The sequence below is a fragment of the Labeo rohita genome, chromosome 17 (assembly GCF_022985175.1).
Source record: "Labeo rohita strain BAU-BD-2019 chromosome 17, IGBB_LRoh.1.0, whole genome shotgun sequence".
Lineage (NCBI taxonomy): Eukaryota > Metazoa > Chordata > Actinopteri > Cypriniformes > Cyprinidae > Labeo > Labeo rohita.
In genome coordinates this window covers 29,329,291-29,353,256 of record NC_066885.1, presented here as the reverse complement: position 1 = coordinate 29,353,256, position 23,966 = coordinate 29,329,291, and the positions used below count along the sequence as shown (strand labels likewise).

Here is a 23,966-nt window from a genome sequence, read left to right as displayed (position 1 = left end):
TGCACACTAATATTTGACAACCAGAAATTGTTAAACAATAAATTGTTTGTCTTTGTAATTTATTTCATTGACATTAAATGGACACAAGTATGCCTTTGCTTTTCATACTGTCTCTACCTCCAAGAACAGTTAAAAGAAGATGTCCTTAGCTTTTAATTAATTCTGTATTTCTCCAGCACCACTGCCACCTCCTAAATGAGGGTGGGCTAATGCATTGGGCTTAGATAACATTTTTGGACTTTGTATTTTAATACCAGACTGTCTTTGGGGGCATTACAGTCTGTTCCAAAAGTCTTGGCTCTTCGTTATCAATTAGCCTCTAAACTTGTTTCATTAATGAACTCTTTAGCCCATGAAGGTCTGTGAATATGATGGCTTAATGAAAGCCCTCATTCCAAACTGCTTTCCAAGAGCTGGAAGGTTAAAACTGCTTCTCTCATGTGTCCCATTTCTTGGTCCTTTAAGTGCAGTGGATAAAGTTTTTAGGTCTTGTTAGATGTCTGCGGAGCTGTGCCAAGGCTCGGGCACTTTTCCATGGTTCCACAAGATTTACATTTGGCTGGAGCTCAGACAGGCTTCAAAGACGACATATGAAAGGGCTGGGATACTAAAATAATTAAATAAGGTGTCTTTTGCATTTAGTGTCTGGTATATTGCTGGTCAGTTTTTGAACAAACTTCTTACTTGGTGTATTAAACTTTGGTTTGAAACGTGTCCTGGACCATCTGAGCTACGGATATGGACGATCAATCAAATCATGCGAGTTGTTGAGAAGAGATGTGACCTTGTTTTAAGGCATTAGACTTACATCTGATTTACATCTGGCAGACAATAAAATAAATGAAAAAAGCCATATCTGGAGATCATAATATCATTGGCTATTTTATTTTATTTTATTTTATTTTATTTAGTTTACACAGTTCAACTTTAATGTCAAATGCCTAGAATTGTGGATTTGTATAGCATATTCTTCTGTATGTCTATTTATAATATAAACAAATCATTAAAACCAACACTGAGGCGATGACTTTGCCAAATATTCTGTGAAAGAACATTGTGTTAATACGGCCACTCATCAGGTAATCTCTAGTGAATAGAAATAGAAATATTATTTCCTGTTTTTATGTTTATTCTTCACTGCATGGACAGATTTTTGTGCTGTTCATATTTGTAGAGGTTTTTCATCCCCTGTCTTATCATGCTAATTATTTAGTATGATGATCACTGGTTAATTATTTAATTAGTTTGACCACTTAGTGCAATTTAAAGAGCTTAGTTGGAAAATTTATAGCACTGATTCATGAAATGCCTCTCTTGCAATTACTGATCGCAGCGTTATGAACCTTTAACACTTGGCTCATCAAGTGACATTCACACTGACAACTATTTGCGAGCTATTTGAGAGCTGGGAATGTGAAGTGACACAAGTGACAGCAACCAGTGTGGGTGTGTTAAAATTGTAACTTTATGCAAATGAGAGGTAACACAATGTGGTGAATACCAATAGAAGTGGAGCACATGTGATCTCCTTTGCGTGAGATGTTATATAGGCTAGAAGGAGGAAAAGTTAATGGCAACTGGGAGTAATTTTCCTATTCTGTATTATTATATATTTTGTGTGACGTGTGGCAGAAAACAGTGTGGAGAAACAGAAATTGTCATTATATCATGAACAGCTAGCTCACAGTCGAAGTCACAGAGTGTTTTTTACTATCATTTCTGTACACTTTCCTGTCCAGGATCAGTGGCACCTTCAAGAAATTTTTAATTCTGAGAGACTAAGAGAGAATTTTGTCAAATTCAAAAAATTTTTGTCCATAGAGATGGCTCATATAAGTTGAAATCTTCACAGTGATTTTAAAGGAGTAGTTCACTTCCAGAATAAAAAAATTGCAAATAATATACTCACCCCCTTGTCATACAAGATGTTCATGTCTTTCTTTAGTCAATAAGAAATTATGTTTTTTGACGAAAACATTTCAGAAATTATCTATATTATCTATATAGTGAACTTCGACGGTGCCCCCAAGTGTGAACTTCCAAAGTGCAGTTTAAATGCAGCTTCAGATGGCTCTAAACAATGCAGAAGCACCAACCCAGTGTTTACAAAGTGAACATTTAAAAAGAAGATCAAACGCCCTTTACAAAAAAAAGGTAAACAGCGATGTAGGATGATTTTGAAGTTGAAGAAGAAAACAAGATGGGAGTTTTTCAACATACCCTAACTGTATTGACCCGGATGTGCATTGCAAAGATGAGACAAGATGAGCAAGGTCACTTGGGCCACAATTATTGACAGTTATTGCAACGTCCTTTTCCCAAGTTTTCTGCTATAATTACTGATGAATTTGGAGAACACCTGACAAGAGCAGAGACCATTCCTTCATACAGAATCTCTCCAGATCCCTCAGTTTCCCATGTCCATGTTGGTGCTTCTTCTCTTCAGTTTACCCCACTCATTTTCTATTCAGGTCAGGGAACTGGGACTGCCATGGCAGAAGCTTCATTTTGTGCTCAGTGACACACTTTTGTGTTGATTCTGTTGTTTGTTTTGGATCATTGTCCTGATGGAAGATCCAACCACGACCCATTATAAGATTTCTAACAGAGGCAGTCAAGTTTAGATTTTTTTATTTGTTGGTATTTCATAGAATGCATGATGCCATGTATCTGAACAAGATGTCCAAGACCTCCAGCAGAAAAATATGCCCACAATGCTGCCAAAAAGCTTTTTGTTTTGTTTTGTTTTGTTTTGTTTTTTTTTTGTTTCATCTGACCATAGAAGCCAGTCTGTTTGAAGTTCCAGTCATGTCTGACAACAAAACATGCTGGAGTTTTTGGACGAGCAAGGAGGATTTCTTGAAACCTGAACAACATATGGTGATGTAGGGGCTGTTAGGCTTTCTGAACCTAATACTCAACTAATCTCTGCAATTCTCCAGATCTCCAGACTCTGGAGAGTCTTTGGCGCCTCAAACACTCCTCCTCACCGTACATTTGAACGATATAGACACACGTCCTCTTCCAGGCAGATTTGTAATGTATTTAGTTGATTGGGACTTCTTAATTACTGATGGTGGAAATCCTGATGGTGGAAATGGGGATTTGTAATGCTTTAGCTATTTTCTTACAGCCACTTTCTATTTTATAAAGCTCAACAATCTTGTTCTGCACGTCAGATCTGTATTCTTTGGTTTTACTCCTTGTGATGACAGATTAAAGGAAATTGGGCTTTGTGTTCCTCATATTAATGATCCTGTGGAACAGGAAGTCATGGCTGGACAGTTTTATGTTCCTAGTCACCCTGATGTGCTAAAAAAAAAAAAAAAAACATGTACATGAATGGAAATATACTTCAGAGATATTTTACTCATAAGAGTTTCTGGGGGTGCCAATAATTGTGGCCAACATGCCTTGGAGAGAAACATTTATTTCATAATGTGAACCCCCCCCCCATTGATAAGCCGGCTTTGCCCATATTTACCAGGGATGCCAATATTAGTGGAGGGCACTGTATATCTATAGCATCTATTCTTTAAAATGTGGCAATTGTGGTATTTTTATTTTTTTTTTACCTTTTAAATCAGCTTGCCCCATTGTGGTTTATTTCATTATACAGTAGTCAACGTTTGAAGTGGATCAGAAAAGTTCATATAAGTTGTCCTAAGACAAGAACAGGTATTGTTTTGGTATTAGAACAACTTTGAAACATTTTGATCCACTTCAAATGTTGACTACGGTAGTTCCGCTCTATCCTTACTCATTTCTGATCTGTCTTTTCACAGGTCTTCTTTCACGCAGTTGTTCCACCTCCTCTTCCTCTTTGGACTCCAGACAGACTTCCAGACGACCACCACGGCCACTTCCACGTCAGAGACCGCCGCTGCGGCCATGGCAGGAACGGACCCCTCCCAGCACCAGATCTACTCCTCCCCCCTCCCGTTCCCTCACCACCACCCCACATTCTGGTACGTCTTTGTTACAAACTCTACTTTTTACTATCTGCAATAATTAGCAATTTGTATTTGTATCTGCAAATAATAATATGCACTAACATTATCACTAAATAAACCTTAAAGAGGGATGAGGTTCTGATCACAGTCTTGCATCACCCACAAGGGCAAAGACTAATCCCACAGCAAATATGTAAACATAAATGAGTTATAAAAAAATTAATGCATTATCCCTTTGCTGAGTCTTGTTTTGTTGTACATTATTCACAGCATTTAAAGATGTTCAGAAACTAGCCATGAGAATGTTTAATGTTGTTTAAAGTTGCTTCCTCCTTGCATTTCTGCAAATTTTGCATAGGTGCATTACCGTCTTAAATACCGTCTTTTTTTTTGTGTGCTCTCTCTCTGGAAAAATCTTAAATTTTTTTTCTTGATAAAGCTGGGGTTCTCTTTGCCGGCACTTACTTAGATTATTTGAAGACATTTGCGTCATTAAAAACTGCACTGTATGACTAATTTTTGTTGGTTGGTTGGTTGGTTTGTTTGTTTGTTTGCTTGTTTATGTATTTATGTATGTATGTATGTATGTATGTATGTATGTATGTATGTATGCATGTATGTATGTATGTATACTGCCATGTAGAAAGTATTAAACATAACAATGCTTATAACTTTTCTATTTGTAACCTTTCTACATATCTGGTCACATGACACATGCAATTTATAATACATTTTAATGTATAATACATTAACACACTTTTAGATATTAGTAGTAGAAGGTTCATCCATATAGTGGTAATTTATTACACTTGATGTCATGGCATAATTTCTGTCTTTAGATTTTCATAGTAGTCGTTTTCCTGTTTTAGTTCTTTTTTCTTTTTTAAATGATAATGTAAGAGGTTATAAGATGTGAGATTATTATTTTTATTTATTTATTTAATTTTTTTCAGGAATTGCTCGCAGCAGGACCCCTTCAGCCAGCAGTACGGTGCAAGAGAGCCCAGAGGTGCATTTAGGGGAGCGTGTATTGGTGGTGGGACAAAGGACAGGGGTTGTCCGATATTATGGCAAGACCAGTTTTGCTCCAGGTATGACACCTTTGCCTTTCTAACAACCTTCTGCAGTATACGATAACTCTGGGAAGTGCGCTATGTGTCAGGGTTAATTGCACATTTAGAAAAATTTGATGGTTACTCTTTTGCCAATCTACTTGGATCCCTCTCCTTTATGTAACCTCCGGATGAATTAAAGCCATATTTCAGTAGCAGCATAAATGTTACAAGACGTCTAATATCACACAATGTAGAGAGAAACATTTTATACATGAGTAAAAGGCCAGCCACTCAAATTCACTTATTGCACACTTTAACTATCATTCTGATGGTATTTTATTTTCACTACTTTGCTAGGTCTTTATGTTGAATGCAGCAGTTTTCAAATATATACCGTACAAAGGTTATTCACCTAATGGGACTGAGGCTCAGGTGAGCTCAGCACTGTGAAGTTAGTTGCTGTATCAACAGCCATATAAAGTACAATAGATATTTAGCAGGATTTTAGGGACGCTTATTGTGTTCCACACCTCTTCATCTACTTTGTTTTAGAGGTCAAATTTTACAGATAAAAAAATGAGGGGTGTAAGTAAGTAAAATTTTCATTGTAAGTAGCATATTACCTATATTAAAAGAGAAGTCCACTTCCAAAACAAAGATTCACATATAATGTACTCACCCCCTTGTCATCCAAGATGTTCATGTCTTTCTTTCTTCTGTCGTAAAGAAATTATATTTTTTGAGGAAAACATTTCAGCATTTTTCTTCATATAATGGACTGATATGGTGCCCCGATTTTAAACTTTCAAAATGCAGTTTAAATGCGGCTTCAAACGATCCCAAATGTGGTTGTAAATGATCCCAGCTGAGAAAGAAGGGTCTTATCTAGCAAAACAATCAGTTATTTTCATAAAAAAAAAAAAATGTATATACTTTTTAATGTCAAATGCTCGTCTTGTCTGACTCTGCCTGGACTGTTTTTTTTCCGGTTCATGACAGTTAGGGTATGTCGAAAAACGTTAGAGATTAAAAAGTATTTAAATTGTATTATTTTCATGAAAATAACTGATGGTTTAGCTAGATAAGACCCTTCTTCCTCGGCTGGACTCGTTTACAACCGCATTTGGGATCGTTTGAAGGCGCATTTAAACTGCATTTTGGAAGTTCAAAATCTGGGCACCGTATCAGTCCATTATATGGAGAAAAATGTTGAAATGTTTTCCTCAAAAAACATAATTTCTTTACGACTGAAGAAAGAAAGACATGAACATCTTGGATGACAAGGGGGTGAGTAAATCATATGGGAATCTTTGTTTTGGAAGTGGACTTCTTCGTAAACGTTTGTGTTTTTTTTTATTGAGGAGGTCAGGTGCTTTCAGAAGTATTCAAAATGTCTGGCTAGAGAAGAAACATGGCTTCACACAGGCTGCTAAACAGACAAGAAACTTGATTTAATATTATTTGTGGTTGTGAATGTGAATGAACCATAGTCAGGATTCAGGTGCAGTTGTGCTTCATTGGTGAGTTATCACTTTATGGCAGCTGTAGATTGAGACACATGGGTTTTAAAACTTGAAGCTGGGTGAACAACTCAATATCCCATTTATTCTTCTTGGAAAGTAAGTTAAAAATTTATCATTGATTTGTATTTCATTAAATAAGCCACTGTGTCATTGTGCACATGAACTGACATATCACTGTATTAACTGTTGTGGCTTGTGTGTTTTTTTTTTGTTTTTTTATAAAATTTATACGTAAAGTTAATACATTTGATTCAATAAAATGTGATTGAGTAATGCCTGAATGCTGCTGGTTCATGGTTTGGGAAACTAGAGTAGCTGAACTACTGGCATAAAAAGCTTAAACACGCTCGCTCCGGTCCGCTAATTAATGACCGCTGAGTGCTGTTGAACTTAGCTCTGGGGTTTGTGTGGAGAGCACTTTCATGTATCAGGCAGTGCAGCAATTTCATCAAATCAAAAGCTGAACAACAGATTTAGAGAGAAGTCGGGGATAATTTACTTTGGCAGGTCTTATTTTCGCTAGATGTGCGTAATGTTCAGTTTCATGCACAGGAGGGACAGCGTATAATAAAATACACTATACACATCATACAAGCATGTATCATATTTTTTAAATAAAATGAAGCAACAAATCAGGACTTATTTTTAGATGTCTTGATAACAACTTTGAACACTTTGCATTCTCAAATGCATGAATTCTCACAGCCAGTTTCAGGGTGCCACCTGAAATAAATTTGAAGGACATTTCATGTATACTGGGTGTTTGTTGGATGCTTTCCCTTCATTATCCCATCCAACTTGTCTATTTCAAAAATAAATAAATCAGTTTTAGTTTTGTAAAAACATAAATACACAGACTTACAGTGCCTTGCAAATGTATCCGTACCCCTTCATTTTTTCACGTTTTATGTTTCTGCCTTACGTGATACAGGTTTAAATTACTTTTTTCCACATCAATCTAAACTCCATACACCATAATGACAAAGCAAAAACAAAATTGCCACAGCTTTGTAAATTTATAAAAAAAAAAGAAAGAAGTGCATTGCATAAGTATTCAACTCACAGCCTCAACTCTTTTGGGTAAGATTTGCAGCATTTGGCAATTATCTGCCATTCTTCTCCTCACCTCTTTACCTCTCAAGCTCTGTCAGGTTGGATGGGGTCAGACGCACAATTTCGCGTTTCTCCAGAAATATATGATTGGGTTCAAGCCCAGGCTCTGGCTGGTCCACTCAAGCACATTCACAGAGTTGTCTGGTAGGTGAATCTTCTGCCGAGTCTGAGGTTCTATCTCTGGACTCGGTTTTCATTAAGGCTATCTAAATATATTGAACTTTCCTTTTACTCTGATGAGTCATTCAGTCCCTGCCACTGAATAACAGCGCCACAGCATAAGGCTGCTACCACAACACTTTACTGTTGGGATGCTACTGTGCAGGTGATGAGCGTTGCCTGGTTTCTTTCAAACATGATGCTTGGAAATGAGGTTCTTCAGAAGGGTTCTTTTCTTGTGTCTTCATTGAGGAGAGGACTTAGTTTTGCCACACCACCATAAAGCCCAGTTTTGTGGAGTGTTGCAGCGATGTGTGTCCTTCTGTAAGTTTCTCCTATAAATGATAATGGAGCTCCACTAGAGTGACTCTCAGGTTCTTGGTCACCACTCTAACCAAAGCCCTTCTCCATCAATTGTTCAGTTTGGCCAGGAGGCCAGCTCTAGGAAGAGTCTTGGTTGTTTCAAACCTCTTCCATTAAAGGTAACGGAGACTACTTGTTTCTGTGAACCTCTTCCTCAGATGTGTGGCTTGATGCAATCATGTTTCTGAGCTCTACACGTAGTTTGGTTGACCTCAGAGCTTGGTTTTAGCTCTGATATGCATTTTCAGCTATTAGACCTTTTGGAAAGATGTGTGCCTTTCCAAATCATACCCATTCAATTGAACTTGCCACAGGTTAACTTCACTCGAAGTGCAGCAACATCTATGACCAATATGAATGCTTCTGAGCTAAAATTCCAACTGTCCCAGATAAGGTTATGAATACTTATACAAAGGCATAATTTGCAAAGATGTTAAAAACATGTTTATTGATTTGCCATTATGGTGTATGGAGTGTACACTGAAGTGGAAAAAAAGTGATTTAAAGAAGTCTAACATAAAGACAGCGACATAACAAAACGTGTGTGTGTGTGTGTATATATATATATATACTGTGCAAAAGTCTTAGGCCACTAGTATTTTCATCACCTAAAAAATGGTTTAAAGTCAGTTAAAGTCAGTCTTTTGCTGTAGTGTGTCAGTAGGAAATATCAGATTACATTTCCAAACATTCATTTTGCCATTAATCGTAATAATCCAGTGAGATTTTTGTTTGCACAAGGAGTCTGACAACAGCGAGTGCTCTGCACAGAGATCTGATCTCATCATCATCCAGTCTGTCTGGAATGACATGAAGAAACAGAACAAACTCAGACAGACGAAAGTCTCCAGGATGCTTCAAGAAACCTACCTGCAAAGCTGCAGCACTGTTAAAAGTTTTAGGCACTTGTGTAAAAATGCTGTAAAATGAGGATGCTGTCATAAATAGATTTTCTTTATCAATTACCTTCTATTAATTAAATGAAATCAACATTTAGTGCGACCATTCTTTGCGTTTACAGCAGCTTTTGCCCTAGGTGCACTTGCGCAAAATATTTCAGGTAGTTTTGCAGGTAGGTCTCTTGAAGCATCTTGGAGACATTGCCACAGTTCTTCTGGATTTACTCTGTTTCAGTTTGTTCTGTGTCTTCATGTCATTCCAGGAAGACTGGATGATGATGAGATTAGATCAGTGTGGAGCACTGACTGTTGTCAGACTCCTTGTGCAAACAAAAATCTCACTAGATTATTACAATTAATAGCAAACAGAGTGTTTGGAAATGTAAACCGATATTTTTTACTGACACACTACAGCAAAAGATAGAAATAACTTACTTTAAGCCATTTTTTTAGCTGGTTTAAAACTTTTGCACAGTACTGTATATATATATATATATACATTAAAACACAAATCATCATCTTACCAAATTATATTGTGACAAATCAATTACATTTCAGACATATGGCACTGTAAGCAATTCCGTCCCCTTCTAAGTGTGGCCACCATTACACTTCTATAATGAAACACATGTAGCACATGTTGTGAAGCTTATTGACTGTTTTTTTTTTTTTTTTTTTCTTTTTTTTAATAACTGAACTCTGGCTCGACAAGAGTCGATAGTCACTCATGAGGACTTTGAGCTTTTTGAATGACGTCCAAAGTCTCCTGAACATTGGATTTTCTCATTTGCTCTAAGCAAGTAGTTGTCTTAAAGCTGGAGAAAACCTAAACTTAAGTGCCCTCATTTGGAAGTAAAGTGTCAAAGACAGTAATGCCTTACTATTCATGCTTTTAGAAAAAAGAACACTGTTCTTATCCACCTTATCCATGCAGTTTTATTGATGGGGTACTGAAAGCCCTAAGGTGAAATCCATCTTCCTCTGATTGTGCCCTTTTCATGCTATTTGTACATTCGCAGAATAACGTTCACCCTGTGCTTTGTGCTTTGTTTACTAAAAAGAAACTGTTTGTTTGTCCTTGCATCACAAAACATTACAAAGCTTTTGGAAGAAATAACTGGATTTACTCAAATCGCAGGATTTGGTATTCGTTTGTTTAGGCTTGAGCTGTACTGAGAGATGACAGATTGGAGATTGTTTACCCAAGCTCAGGTCGGCGAGAAAATCGCTACTTTTCTCAAAATGTGTCTGCTTGTGCAATGTGTGTGTGTTTGTGTCCCTGACAGGATTTTGGTTGGGGATTGAGTTGGACAAGCCGAGCGGAAAGAATGACGGATCAGTTGGAGGAGTACGATACTTCAGCTGTCCTCCGAAACACGGAGTCTTCGCCCCACCCTCACGAGTTCAGAGGCAAGTGTGCCGTGGAGAATTTGCGGCCATAATCACATCTTAACTGAGTCTTATTTCTGGTGTCTTGCTGACTTCTACTCTGATTATTTCTAGCCGGCTGTGTCTTTGATTGTTGGATGAACATTTTGACCTTTCTGTACAGAAGTATTAATAAGATTGTGCATCGACATTTGCAAGTCATTTCTGCATGAGGGATGCAATGGCCCCTACAGAAAATAACCGCCCTGCCCTTGTCCTCAAAAGATATTTAAAATTAGATCCCAAGCTGGGATCTCAGATACAATTACTAGGCATTGTTGGCATAATCAGCTTTTTTTAGACAAATAACATATCAGCACAATATAAATTTGCTGTGCTGTCCTATTTTTTATTTATTTATTTTTTATTTTTTTGCAAGAAACACACTTTTAGCTTTATAATTTAACTTTTAGGTGGCATTTTCTATGCAAGTGTCACTAACTGTTGCTATTGTTACTTTTAAAAGCAATATTAGAGACTCTTCACATAGACCACCAACAACACTCTAGCAATCACATATCATGCTAAAAACTGCTCAGAGTACTGCATAGAAATTCTCTAGCAACCACCCAACCTACTGTAGAACTGGGGAGGAAAGTTTTACATGCAGAGGAAGGCGTCATTTTTTTCATGAAAGTTTATATTTGACTTTTGCTTATTTTAATTTGATGGGAAGATATTGGGAAAGGAATTACTTCTCTTTTACTTTTCCTGGTTTATTTTTCTTCCGTCAGTCTTCCATTACGGCTCTAATCCTTCCCATCACGAGCAGTCTGCCCTCCATTTGTCCCTCTATACCTTTTACAGCTTTATTCCCCTGCTGGTTATTCAACAAATGATCAATGTTCGTATCTTCTCCATCTGTCATGAATCATATATTCTTAATTCAGAACCATTCACCTATGCCATTCTCCTCTCTTTCTTTCTCATCGTATTTCTGTAAAGCGGCTGACTGACTGATAAGCACATTGTCCTAGAAGCTTTTTTCGTTCGGTCTTCTTAATTAACCCTCAGGGCAGCCAAAGCTGAACCAGGAAAGATTCTAACCTACTTTTTTTTCAGTTTGTCAGAGACATTTTATGTCAAAGTGAAAACAAAATGGACACTATTTACTTTTTAATAGTGAAAAATAAATATACTAAAATGTATTTAAAATACTTTTATTTCATGCTAGGTATACTACAGATACATTTACATATTATGTACTTAATAAAAATACCCTGCAGTTGAACTTTTAGTATACTTAACTAGTATATTTAAAGTCTGCTAAATTGGAACAACAAATTTTGTACTTAATGCACTTTAAATGTGTGGAAGTAGTGCTGAAGTCCAACTAAAGATATACTTAAGTATATATGATTGTGCAAAAGTGGAGCTATAGCAAGTCTACTTTAGGTACACCTTAAATATTTAGCATTTAAAGACCAATATTATTTAAAGATCATACAATCCTCATGAGTAGTGATGTTAAAGGGCACCTCTTATGCAAAATCCTCTTTTAGAAGGTGTTTGGACAGGAATGTGTGATGGAATTGTGTGTACACAGCCATCTTAGAATAATAATAAAAAAACATTTTTTTTTTTTTTTTTTTTTTTTTTTTTTTCTTTTTTCTTTTTTAATCTTCATAAAATCAAACAAGGCTCAAAAAAGCAAGCACTTTGGAGCCTGTCTGCAGAATGACATCATATTTCGTTAGCCCTGGCCACCGCTGTTGACTGACAGGAGCGTATTACCATATCCTCAGCCATTTTGTCTGCGTGTGATCGGCTTTGACGAAAGCAGTGTCCCGTCAGGAACACCCTTGCTCTGTTTCATGATCATAAAACATTCAAGGATGTTAGTGTTTCTGCTGAAAATGTCTGTTGAGGCTTTTTAGGAGTTTTACTAAATTTTCAAGTCTATGCACAACTACAATTTGGTTTTACAAATGTTTGTAAGAGTTTATTTATATATCTTTTTGTGAAATTCATTGATATTTTTTGATACCTGTAAATAAAGGTAAGTGATTACATTGTGCAAGTTTTCATGGATTACTTGACGAATATAACAAAACCAGTAAGGTACAGACTTTATCTTGTTTGTTGACTATTTATACATTTATTGGATTTAACTAGGAAAATGTGAAGCTAAAAGTTTTGTAAGTTCATCTAACAGGTTACTGCAATTATATTAATAATAGGTGGCCTTTAAAACATATTTTAGGCTTAACATTAAGAAATGTGCATTGTGCACAAGTAGTTCTACAAATAAAGTGATTCCAAAGATATTGGTACTTTGAATTGATACTTGTGTCATTAAACTTCCTGTACTCATGGAATTAGAATAATACAAATTGTTATAGTTTTTGTTATTGAAGTGAATAGTAATTTAATGTGCATAATTCATTGGTGCATGTTATTCTAAAGCAAAACTTCCTTTTCAGCTTTTCTGACTGAGCCTGGTTTCTCCCAAGGTTATTTTTTCCCCCTTCATTTCTGTCACAGATGGATTTTTTGTTCCTTGCCGTTGTTGCCTCTGGCTTGCTTATTTGGGGACACTTAATTTCCAGCAAAATCGTTGACTTGATTGCACAGATACTGTTTAAAATGAACTGTGCTGGACTATGATTTCACTGAATCAATGATGAACTATTACTATTTCTATTTATTACTATTGTCCTTTTGCATTACACACTGTTTTCCTATTTAATACTGTGAAGCTGCTTTGATACAATCTGTATTGTTAAAAACGCTATATAAATAAAGGTGACTTGACTTTTCAGCTCACGTCCTCTTGGCTGTGGACCAGAGAATATACTATTAACCAATAACCGATAGTTATTGTAATGTTATTGTAGTTTTAGGATACTGTTGTGGTCAGTGCATGTCTCTGTTAATGTTAGTTAACAAAGGTTAGAGGAATAATAACAAAAATAATAGAACCTTAAAAAAGAAGTGTAACTATTAAGATATGCTGAGATGCATTCTCTATTAGAGAGGTGCGCAATGACTAATTTGATAGTCGTTTAAACAGAAGTTTTGTATCCGACTGGTCAACTAGTCTAAAAGCAAGATACCCCCAAGAGATGGTAAGAAAAAAAACTATGTACACTGCTCTCCAAAAGTTTGAAAACGCTCTAGAAAAGTGGGGTTTTGGACAATATTGGCATGAATCCTTTTTAATTTGTGATTTTGCACTGATAAGGCACAACACAAACTACGAAAACATATTTTATTACATAAACAGTTTATACATAGAAAAAACTTACATTTTAGATTCATCAAAATATCCACCATTAGCAGCTATTACAGCTCTGCATAATCTGGGCCTAAATTCACTGTATTCTAAACTTAATTGGCAATCAATTGTTGAAGCTATTAAGGTGTGCTGACCCAAAAATCTTTTTTAAAAACCTGGGCCAAGTTTAAACCAGTAACCAGGCATCACAGCTGGCAAAGGGGCATGTCTGACTTTGACATGTATACATTGCCATTATCATGTAATCAAAATGAAACTTATTATTGCTGGTCTTCAATGATAATGTCAAGTTACTTTAATGTATTTGCACCAAAAAAATGATAAGGATTTCCAAAACCACACTTTGCCAGGGGTGTTTCCAAACCTTTGGAGGACAGTGTATGTGCATGTATATGATAGCCTACATTAGAAATACTTATCTATAAATCACACTGTCAAATCACTCAATGAATTCCGCTTGCCGTACGCTTACCTCGCATTTTTATCATTTAATTTTAGGCGGTCATTAAAAAGGAAACAAAAGAAGAGCAAACACTCAGCTTCAAGGACTGCATACCTTGTCTATTCAGATCAGCTGGGGAAATACAAAACAATCTAAAATCAATCAATAGCATGAATTATTCATCTTCATATAACGTTAGACAACATATTAAAACACAAGTCAAAAACAATAGAAACGTTTATCAAGGAATAGCATTAAAACAGCTTTTAAAAACTTACATCATGCAGGCTATGTACATACAAAACAATGCAACAATGCTCATTTTACTTACTCAAGACCATGCATTTTTGTTCAGTAAATTATCAACGTGGTCTGGTGAACTACGAAAAAGGTGCTCAGCAGGAACTGAAGTCGCAGGCACGCAGAGATAAATGAAAAGCAAGCCGGTAGAGTTTTTAGAAAGTGCCTGGACATCCCACACCACCACCGTAGCTCTTCAAATGTTGGTTGTGCTATTATAATAAAGCATTGATTTCAAATTGCCATACTTTAAGTTGTGAACATACTAGTGTACTTTAGTTCTCCATTCTCAAGTAGACCTTCAGCCTCCACTTCCTCTTTTTAAAAAAAGGCCTCCTCGATAGGTGTTGGCAATCAAGTCAATGAGTGAGTCTGGCAGTTTTTCAAAAGAAAATCAGTCTTTAACAATTGCTGCAAATTTGTATTTAAGTCTGGCACTGTTCTGGTTCGACCACGATTCATGCTCCAGTCAGTTCCCAACAGACGATTTCACTCTGAAATACATCATGGAAGTAAAATGGGTTTTGAGTGCCATTTCATGTTGACTTCAAAAATGTTTATTTCAAAGATTTTACCTGTCCATTGGAGAATCAGTCTGGGGCTTTTTTCTGTCCTAACGTGTAAAGGTTTGTGATTTTGTTCCTGCTACATATTTACATGTCAAATTGTTTATGACAATTTTGACAAGCATTTGTCAAAATAAACCCATGTGACTGTCACTATTTTGAAGTGATAAATTTGTTGTTTGACAGCTAACAGAGTATACGCAAGGGTAAAATAATGTATCTTGACAGATTTCTGGCAGAGCGTCAGTTGTAAAGGTGCAGTGGAAGAAGTAATACTGAACATTCACTTTGTTTTAACTAGCAGGATTCATGGCTCAGTGGACTGCCTGTCAGAGCTGTCCTCGTCTCGGATGAACTATTCCTTCACAGGTGAGCCACGCCGCTTGTCTGCTGTCTGATTCCCTCTCCTCTGTCAAATCTTTCAAGACTAAAGACGGTTTAGACATTGCCTTTTAATATAAAACTATACATTTTTAGATATTTGGTCACTTTAAAGTGGATGTCTATGTTTGTTTTAATGAGGAATTCGACGCACTCTCAGCACTTCCTCAGCCATAGCTACGCAGAGAGAACCAAGCCGGAAAAGTCAAGCAAACAGGTGGGAATGATATTTGAGAAATGTCATCATTTTGATTAAAATGTAATTAATTTTATGGTCTAATTTTGTTGATTGATTTTTGTGATAATGGGCAACAACAGCTGCAGGATAGTTAGGTTGTGTTAGACCATAATCTAAAGCCCATTCTTGAGATAAAAATTCCCATATGTCAAGAATTTAATTTTCAGCTGGATTTAAATTTAATTTTAGATAAAACAGGACTAAACCACCTATATACTTATACTTCTATACCACTGATATACTAACTAATATACTGAGAATAATATATGAGCAGAAGAAATGTATTCTTTAATTAGTATGCACCAAAATTAATTTTTTACATAAATTCCAGAATCGAAATTAAAGTTTTAATTTAACCAAAACTGAAACTTAAAAATTAATCAATCAAATTAATTTAAAGAGCAATGTTTGTATCATTAGTATACAAAAATTTCTGTTGCACATAAGGCAGTTGTTATATGAACCTTTTAGTGATTATAATTGTTTTTATTTTATTTTATTTTATTTTATTTTATTTTATGTTAGCCCATTTGTCCCACTGAATACAATGTTTAAAAAGGCATTTACGATTTCTGTTACACATAAGGCAGTTGTTATATGAACCTTTTAGTAATATAATTATTTTATTTTATTTTATTTTAGCCAATTTATGCCACTGAATACAATTTTAAAAAAAAGGCGTTTGCAGACTCTTTATTTCACATTTCTTTTTTTGTCTTGCAATTCCAAGTTTACATTTTGCAATTCTTCAATTCAATTCAATTTTTGAATTTTGAATTTTCTTTTGAAAAAAAGTCACAATTACCTTATTAGTCCAATATTATCTGGGGGGGAAAAAATAAAAACTGTTGTTTTGAATTTATATCTCATGATTCTGATTTTATTTTACAGAATTGTGAGTTTATATAGTTTATAACACGCAAATCTAACTCGCAATTATGAGGAAAAAAACTCTAACTTTTATTTTTATCCAATGGTGGAAACAAGTTTCCATAGTTTTACTTTAATTCATAACTGAAATAAAACCTTGACAGCAATAAATAAACAATGACAGCAATGAAAAGTTGCTTTCATTACAGATACTTTCAAAAATACTTTAAATAATGCATTAAGTAAAACTATAATGAATATGTAATATAGCGCTTGTGTTTTATCAAAAAGTTCCTCTCTAGAATTTTTTATTATTTTTCTAGCTGACTAATGAGCTATAGACATTGATCGGCCTTCCTAATGTGAGCTTAATGTTATGTGACTTTGTTTACAAGCTGTTTTACTGATGTCTTTCAGTTGAAACACTGAGCGATTATGTGAGACATTTAAGTAAGATATATTGTCTTTCAACGTACTTTCAGATCTTCAGTCATGTTTATTTCATGCTGTAACAAGTAGTAAAGCAAAAGAGAGTTTTATGCACTACATGCTTGAACTCTGTTCAACACCACATTAAAGAGCATCAAAACCACATTTTTTGTTTAAATTTTATTGAAAAATTAAAATACTTTAAAACCTTAGACTGCTTTTCAAAAGCAACAGCCCATATTGCAATTATTGGATGGTAGTGTTTAGTAAGGTTTGTATGCATCAACTGAAAACAACTTGAAAGAGATCTCGCCTTATCAAAATAAAGATTGATTAAAATATGAGAACTCGATATTGTCAGTCCAGCCTTAGCATCCACAACTAACTAGTTTACTTTTACACAGCTTATCCACATTGTTGCATGACCATCACATAATTTAGGTTCATTAGTAGTATTAATTAGTTCCCTGAATCCCATTCGCAAATTCTCTTTGTCTTCTGTTGTCGCCTCTCAGGAACCGTTCCAGTAATTTGCGGCGACGCTGGAGCACAGTCAGCGCTGGCTGGGGTACATCAAGAGCAAACAGCAGTGCTGGCTCAGGGCCTAACCGAGTGGGTGGCACCACCAGTTCCTCTGGCTCGGACGGCACTGTCAAACTCCACCTGGGCATGCAGGTCTTGCTAATTAGTGCCAATGAGATGGGCACCATCCGCTATATTGGCACAGCTGACTTTGCTCCTGGCCTCTGGCTAGGCCTCGAGCTGCGAAGCCCGAAAGGAAAAAATGATGGTTCTGTGGGCAGCCGACGCTACTTCAGCTGTCGACCTGGCCATGGGGTTCTGGTGCGACCCAGCAGGGTCACGTACCGTGGTATCAACGGAGCCAAGCTGGTGGATGAAAGCAGCTGAGACGATCACAGGGCGAAACATGGGCTTCCCATCTCACCACCCATCTGGCTTTCGCTTCGTGTTGTTTCCATGGATTTGTTTTGACATTTCGGCAACCTGAGGAGGCGTTTTCCTTCTAACTGCACTAAGACTCATGCGTTCACAGCTGATAAACTGTTTACTCCATTTTCTAAACTAACAAAATATGTGTGGTAGCAAATATTCCATGCTAATTCTTCTGAGGTTTTAATTTTAGCTGGAGGTTTATATTCTGAATTCTAGATGCTTCTGCTGAAGTAAACAGTAGCAGTCTCTGAGCACTTTAATAAATGTGGGTGAAGACAATGACTTGAATGACAGGACTGAAGACGTTCAGACAATTTAATAACTTCAAAAACTGTGATTATATCAGCTCCTTAAATCCTCTCACTTGTGAAGCATCACTTAGAGTTTGTCTAGTCTAGTTAGAAGGTGTGAGTCCCTTCAGAACATGGCACTTATACATTCAGAAACTTGCAATTTTTCATCTTGATGCAAGAGCAGTTACGATTAAATAATAAGCACTTTAATAGTATCATAATTCAAGATCTAATCAGCTCAGAGAATCAAAACTTGATTGTACTTGATTGTTCCACAGATGATATAGCAGTTGTTGCTGCTGTCAGACTTAATCAGGTTTTTGTTTTGCCTGTAATGAAGAACTGTTCTTGACTGAAAGATCCCTAATAGAAACTTAAGTCAGTTTTATGAAAGATGATATATAGACCAAACAATGTAGGCTGCATCAGGACCATTAATTTTCGGTTTAAACCCATATCAGAAACGTGTTTTTGGACGTTTTTTGTTTTGTATTGTTTAAGTCTGTAATAACAAATCAAGCAGTTGTTAAGTGACTCCATTATAATGAACCAATTAGTATTTTTCATATTTGCAGGCAACATACAGGCAAAGTTAGCATTTTATTGTGTTTATATTAGATCATAAAAATCCATACATTATAATTTGGATATTTTATTGGATATATTTTTCCATTTGTTTTTATTTAAATTAGGTTTAACTGGTTGATTCGCTTATGTTTTTCATTCCACTGATTTTAAATTCCTTTCCAAATTCTTAATTCAACAATGTCTAGGTTTTGAAGCAGTGTAAATGCAGGAATTACAGATGAATGATCTGTCAATGATCATATCATTTTGCACTAATGAGGAAATTATGAAAAGTCATTGTTAATGACATTTACTGGGTACCAGAGGATACATGAGGGTTAAAATGACAAGAAAACCAATAAATGAAAGGGGTTATAAAATGAGACAATTTCCAATGGAAGTTGGAGTCTTATTGTACATTTCAGCCTGTTTCCACAGGGGTGTTTTGTACTGTCTGTACATTATCTGCTTAGTGTTGGGTGCATATTTTGTGTGAATTGAAATCTAGTATTTTAGTAGTAACTTAAATCTGAATTATTAAATGTAATGCAGAAAGAATGTTTGTCAAATTTGTCGACTGATTACAATAAAAACTTCTAATATTTTACTTTTATTTTTCTTTTTGCCTCATCTTTACCCATTCTACATTATGTCAGGATTTCATTCATACTACACACGTTCATACGTACTATTTATAATGAAAATGTATTCAGTTTGCGAAGTTTACACAGAACTCACATGAACTATTCGGTAACACTTTACTTGAAGGGGTGTGCATAAGACTGACATGACACCTTTATAATTGTGACATGACACATGTCATGAATATGAAGGAGGTTTTATACATGTTTATGACACGTCATTAAGTGTCATTTGCCCAGTTATGTCATTTTTAATGTAAAGATGATATTGTTTGACATAAACCAATCATAACCTGTCTTTGTCATGATAACTTGACACTACCAAGACAACATAACCTGTCATAAATTTGTCATAAACATGACATAGCAGATTTATTATCAAACCTAATAAACTACTTAGCTTTATGGGTTAACATTACATTAAACTGTCATGTGGTCATGGGACCATTATAATTGTGTCATTAATATTTTTCTGACCACTTTTTTTTTTTTTTTCAGTTGTACAAATTGAATTTATCATTAAAATGTCATTAAGTGCTAGTACTCCGTCAAATAATTTTATAATAGCATCATGAATATTTTTTATTTCTTAATGTCAACTACAGTGGTGCAAGTTGAATTTGTCATTAAAATGTCGTCAAGTGTTAATACTCTGTCAAATTATTTTATAACAGCATCATGAATATTTTTCATTTCATAATGTGTTTTTTTTTTTTTTTTTTTTTTTTTTTGGTTTCCTCCAACAGAAGGTCAGATAATATAGACCATTTGAAATGTTCTAAAAAAAGATTAACTGGTGTTAGAGAAATGAATTCAATCATCTAATAATAATAATAATAATAGTAATAATAATAATAATAATAATAATAAATAAATAAATAAAATTGTATTTTATTGCATTTGGAGAGCAATTCACCCAAAAATTAAAATGAAAACAGTACAATGGTAGGTTAAGTCATGCAGAGTTTGGTCCATATCATTGCAAAAAAAAAAAAAACAGTTAATTGCAGCATCCCACACATTTATATTTTCTTGACATGCTTTTTTACATCATGGAAAAGTCTACTCAAGACACCACCATAACAGTGCAAAAAAATAAATAAATAAATAAAAAATAAAAATTTTGAGAAAAAATGTAAATTTGTCCAAATGAAGTTCTTAGCAATGCATATCACTAATCAAAAATAATTTTTGGATATATTAACGGTAGGAAATTTCCTAAATATTTTCATGGAACATGACCTTTACTTAATACCCTAATGAATTTTGGCATAAAAGAAAAATCAGTAATTTTGACCCATACAATGTATGGCAATTGTTAAAAAAAACTTAAGACTTGTTTTGTGGTCCAGGGTCACATATTTCCAACATATATAGCTGTCATATAGTACATAATTGTCTTGTTAATGTCAAGTTGTCATGACAAAGACACTGACAGGTTATGATGTATTGGTTTATTTCAAGTTGTCATAACAAAGGGATCTCAAACAATGTGATCTTTGAATTTAAAATGACATAACTGAGCAAATGACACTTAATGACGTGTCATAAACATGCATAAAACCTCCCTCATATTCATGACTTGTGTCATGTCATGATTACGAAGGTGTTATGTCAGTCTTATGCACACCCCTTCAAGTAAAGTGTTACCAACTATTCTTCTGATCCATGTTGGTAATGTTTTAATTGTAAAGAGTTAATCAATTAGAGTTAGTAAGTAAATAAATAATTCAGAGCTATTAGATTGACAAGCATCTCAACAAGATTAATTTAAAATTTTCTTTTTTTTGTATGGTGTTTATTTACACATTACACAGCTGAGATAAATGAACAAACCTGTTCAAGCAGTTTGTTGATTCGTGAGTCAGTATGTTCAGTATAATGACCCTCATTGTGCACTTACATAATCAAGATAAGGCATGGTATTTAAGAATTAATTTTCAATTCATGCAAAAGAAATCAGATTTCCTTTCAGACCTATTGGTTAATTTTGATAAAGCACTAATTGTGGAAGATTTTAACACTCACGGTGATAGGACTTGCATTTACTGACCTAATAAACTTTTTTGGAGACAAGCAAAATATCACCGGGCCCACTCATCGTTTTTATCATACTTTAGATTTAATTATATCACTTGGAATTGATCTTACTGATATGGATATTGTACCTCAAAGCGATTTCTGTATTGTGCATGCTGCGTATTACTGATATTAACTATGTGGCTCCGCGTTATCATCTGGGCAGAACTTTTGTTCCAGCCACCAAAAATAGATTCACAAATAACCTGCCTGATTTATCTCAACTGCTCTGTTTACCCATAAATACACACAAACTAGACAAAACTAGCAACATAGGCACTATCTTATCTAATACATTAAAAGCTGTTGCTCCCATCAAATTGTAAAAGGTTAGAGAAAAACGTACTGTGTCATGGTACAACAGTATTACCCATTCTCTCAAAAAGAAACTCGTAATCTTGAGCGCAAATGAAGAAAAACTAACTTGGAAGTTTTTAGAATTGCGTGGAAAAACAGTATGTCCAGATATAGACAGATTCTAAAAGCTGCCAGGGCTGAGCATATCTGCAAACTCATAGAAAATAACCAAAACAATCCAAGGTTCTCATTCAGCACAGTGGCTAGATTAACAAATAATCAGACATCACCCGATCTAAATATCCATTACAGTTTAATAGTAATGACTTTATAAATTTCTTCACTGATTAAACGGATAACATCAGAAATACAATAACAAATGTAGATTCTACAGCGTCTAATGCATCAGCTTCTTTCGCCAAGAAAAACTGCAATGCTTTACATCTATAGGATAGGAAGAGCTAAATATCACTGCGTCTAAACCAACAACATGTCTATTAGATCCTGTTCCCACTACCCACCACATTACTGAAAGACTTGTTACCTGTGGCAGAAGAGCCACTTCTCAATATTATGAACTCATTGTTATCTTTAGGTCACATCCAAAAACCATTCAAGCTGGCGGTTATTAAGCCTCTTCTTCAGAAACCACAACTAGACCCTAATGAACTTGCAAATTACAGACCCATTTCTAATCATCCGTTTATATCTAAAATTTTAGAAAAAAATGTTGTCTGCTTAATTGTGCTCCTTCTTGCAAAAAAATGATCTCTATGAATAATTTCATAGAGGAAGAGTTTCAGGCCCCATCATAGCACAGAAACTGCACTTGTTAAAATCACAAATGACTTGCTTCTCGTGTCAGCCCAAGGCTGCATCTCATTGCTAGTTTTACCTGATCTTAGTGCTGTGTTCGACACTATAGATCAGGGGTCACCAAACTTGTTCCTGGAGGGCCGGTGTCCTGCAGAGTTTAGAGACACCTGCCTACCTTTCAAGTATACCTAGTAAGACCTTGCTGGTTCAGGTGTGTTTGATTAGGGTTGGAGCTAAACTCTGCAGGGACACCGGCCCTCCAGGAGCGGATCTGGTGACCCCTGCTATAGATCATAACATGCTCATAGATCGACTACAAAACTATGAGGGTATTCAACGGCAGGCTTTGAGATGGTTTAGATCCTACCTGTCCGAACCACTTTATTTAAACGGGGAGTCATCTTAATTTCACCAGTAAAGTATGGAGTGCCACAAGGATCTGTCCTAGGTCCTCTGCTATTTTTAATATACATGCTGCCCCTTGGTAATATTATTAGAAAATACAGGATTAGTTTCCATTATTATGCTGATGGTACTCAACTATATATCTCAACACGACCAGATGAAACGTATAAATTATCGAAGTTAACTGAGTGTGTTAAAAATGTAAAATTTAAAAGATTGGGTGACCAATAATTTTCTCCTGTTAAGTTAAGACAGATTTTACTTATTGGACCAAAAGACAGTACACATAATCTCTCGGATTACAATTTGCAATTAGACAGATGTACCGTTACTTGCTCTACAGTCAAAAATCTGGGTGTTATATTAGACAGCAACTTGTCTTTTTAAAAATCATATTTCTCATGTTACAAAAACAGCATTCTTCCATCTTAGAAACATTGGCAAGCTAAGAAATATGTTACCTTTTTCTGATGCAGAAAAGCTAGTTCATGCATTCATGACCACTAGACTGGACTATTGTAATGCACTACTAGACGGTTGTCCTCCATCTACAATAAACAAGCTACAGGTAGTTTAAATTGCAGCTGGTAGAGTCCTTACCAGGTGAGCCCCTAACTAGTCTTCTACCACTCTACAATCCATCACACTCCCTAAGGTTGCAAAACTCTGGACTTTTGAGAGTACCTAGGATAGCAAAGTCCACTAAAGGAGGTAGAGCTTTTTCACATTTGGCTTCTAAACTCTGGAATAGCCTTCCTGATTATGTTCGGAGTTCTGACACACTCTTTCTGTTTAAATCTAGATTAAAGACGCATCTCTGTTGCTAAGCATTCAAATAGTGAATCTCATAATCTTGTACTCCAGTCATATCTGATCAGCTGCATATTATTTCCTGTCCATCACAAAACATGAGAAGCATAATTTTGGACCAATGGGATTTCATGATTGGCCATGCTA

The 23,966-nt window shown here is 35.4% G+C and overlaps 1 protein-coding gene across 2 annotated transcripts in view; it reads left to right on the top strand.

The window, feature by feature from the left end:
* zgc:103755 (uncharacterized protein LOC449988 homolog) overlaps window positions 1–18,832 on the top strand; it is a 51,243-nt gene extending 32,411 nt beyond the window's left edge. The window contains exons 10-15 of one of the 2 annotated variants that reach the window (XM_051134142.1): window positions 3,786–3,968; window positions 4,907–5,044; window positions 10,352–10,475; window positions 15,344–15,408; window positions 15,562–15,637; window positions 17,473–18,832. In XM_051134142.1, the coding sequence (XP_050990099.1) occupies window positions 3,786–3,968; window positions 4,907–5,044; window positions 10,352–10,475; window positions 15,344–15,408; window positions 15,562–15,637; window positions 17,473–17,866 (980 nt within the window). In that variant the 3' untranslated portion in view covers window positions 17,867–18,832. Of the gene's footprint in view, window positions 1–3,785; window positions 3,969–4,906; window positions 5,045–10,351; window positions 10,476–15,340; window positions 15,409–15,561; window positions 15,638–17,472 lie in introns of both variants that reach the window. The other variant, XM_051134141.1, reaches the window with a different exon arrangement.
* Window positions 18,833–23,966: the final 5,134 nt, after the last annotated feature.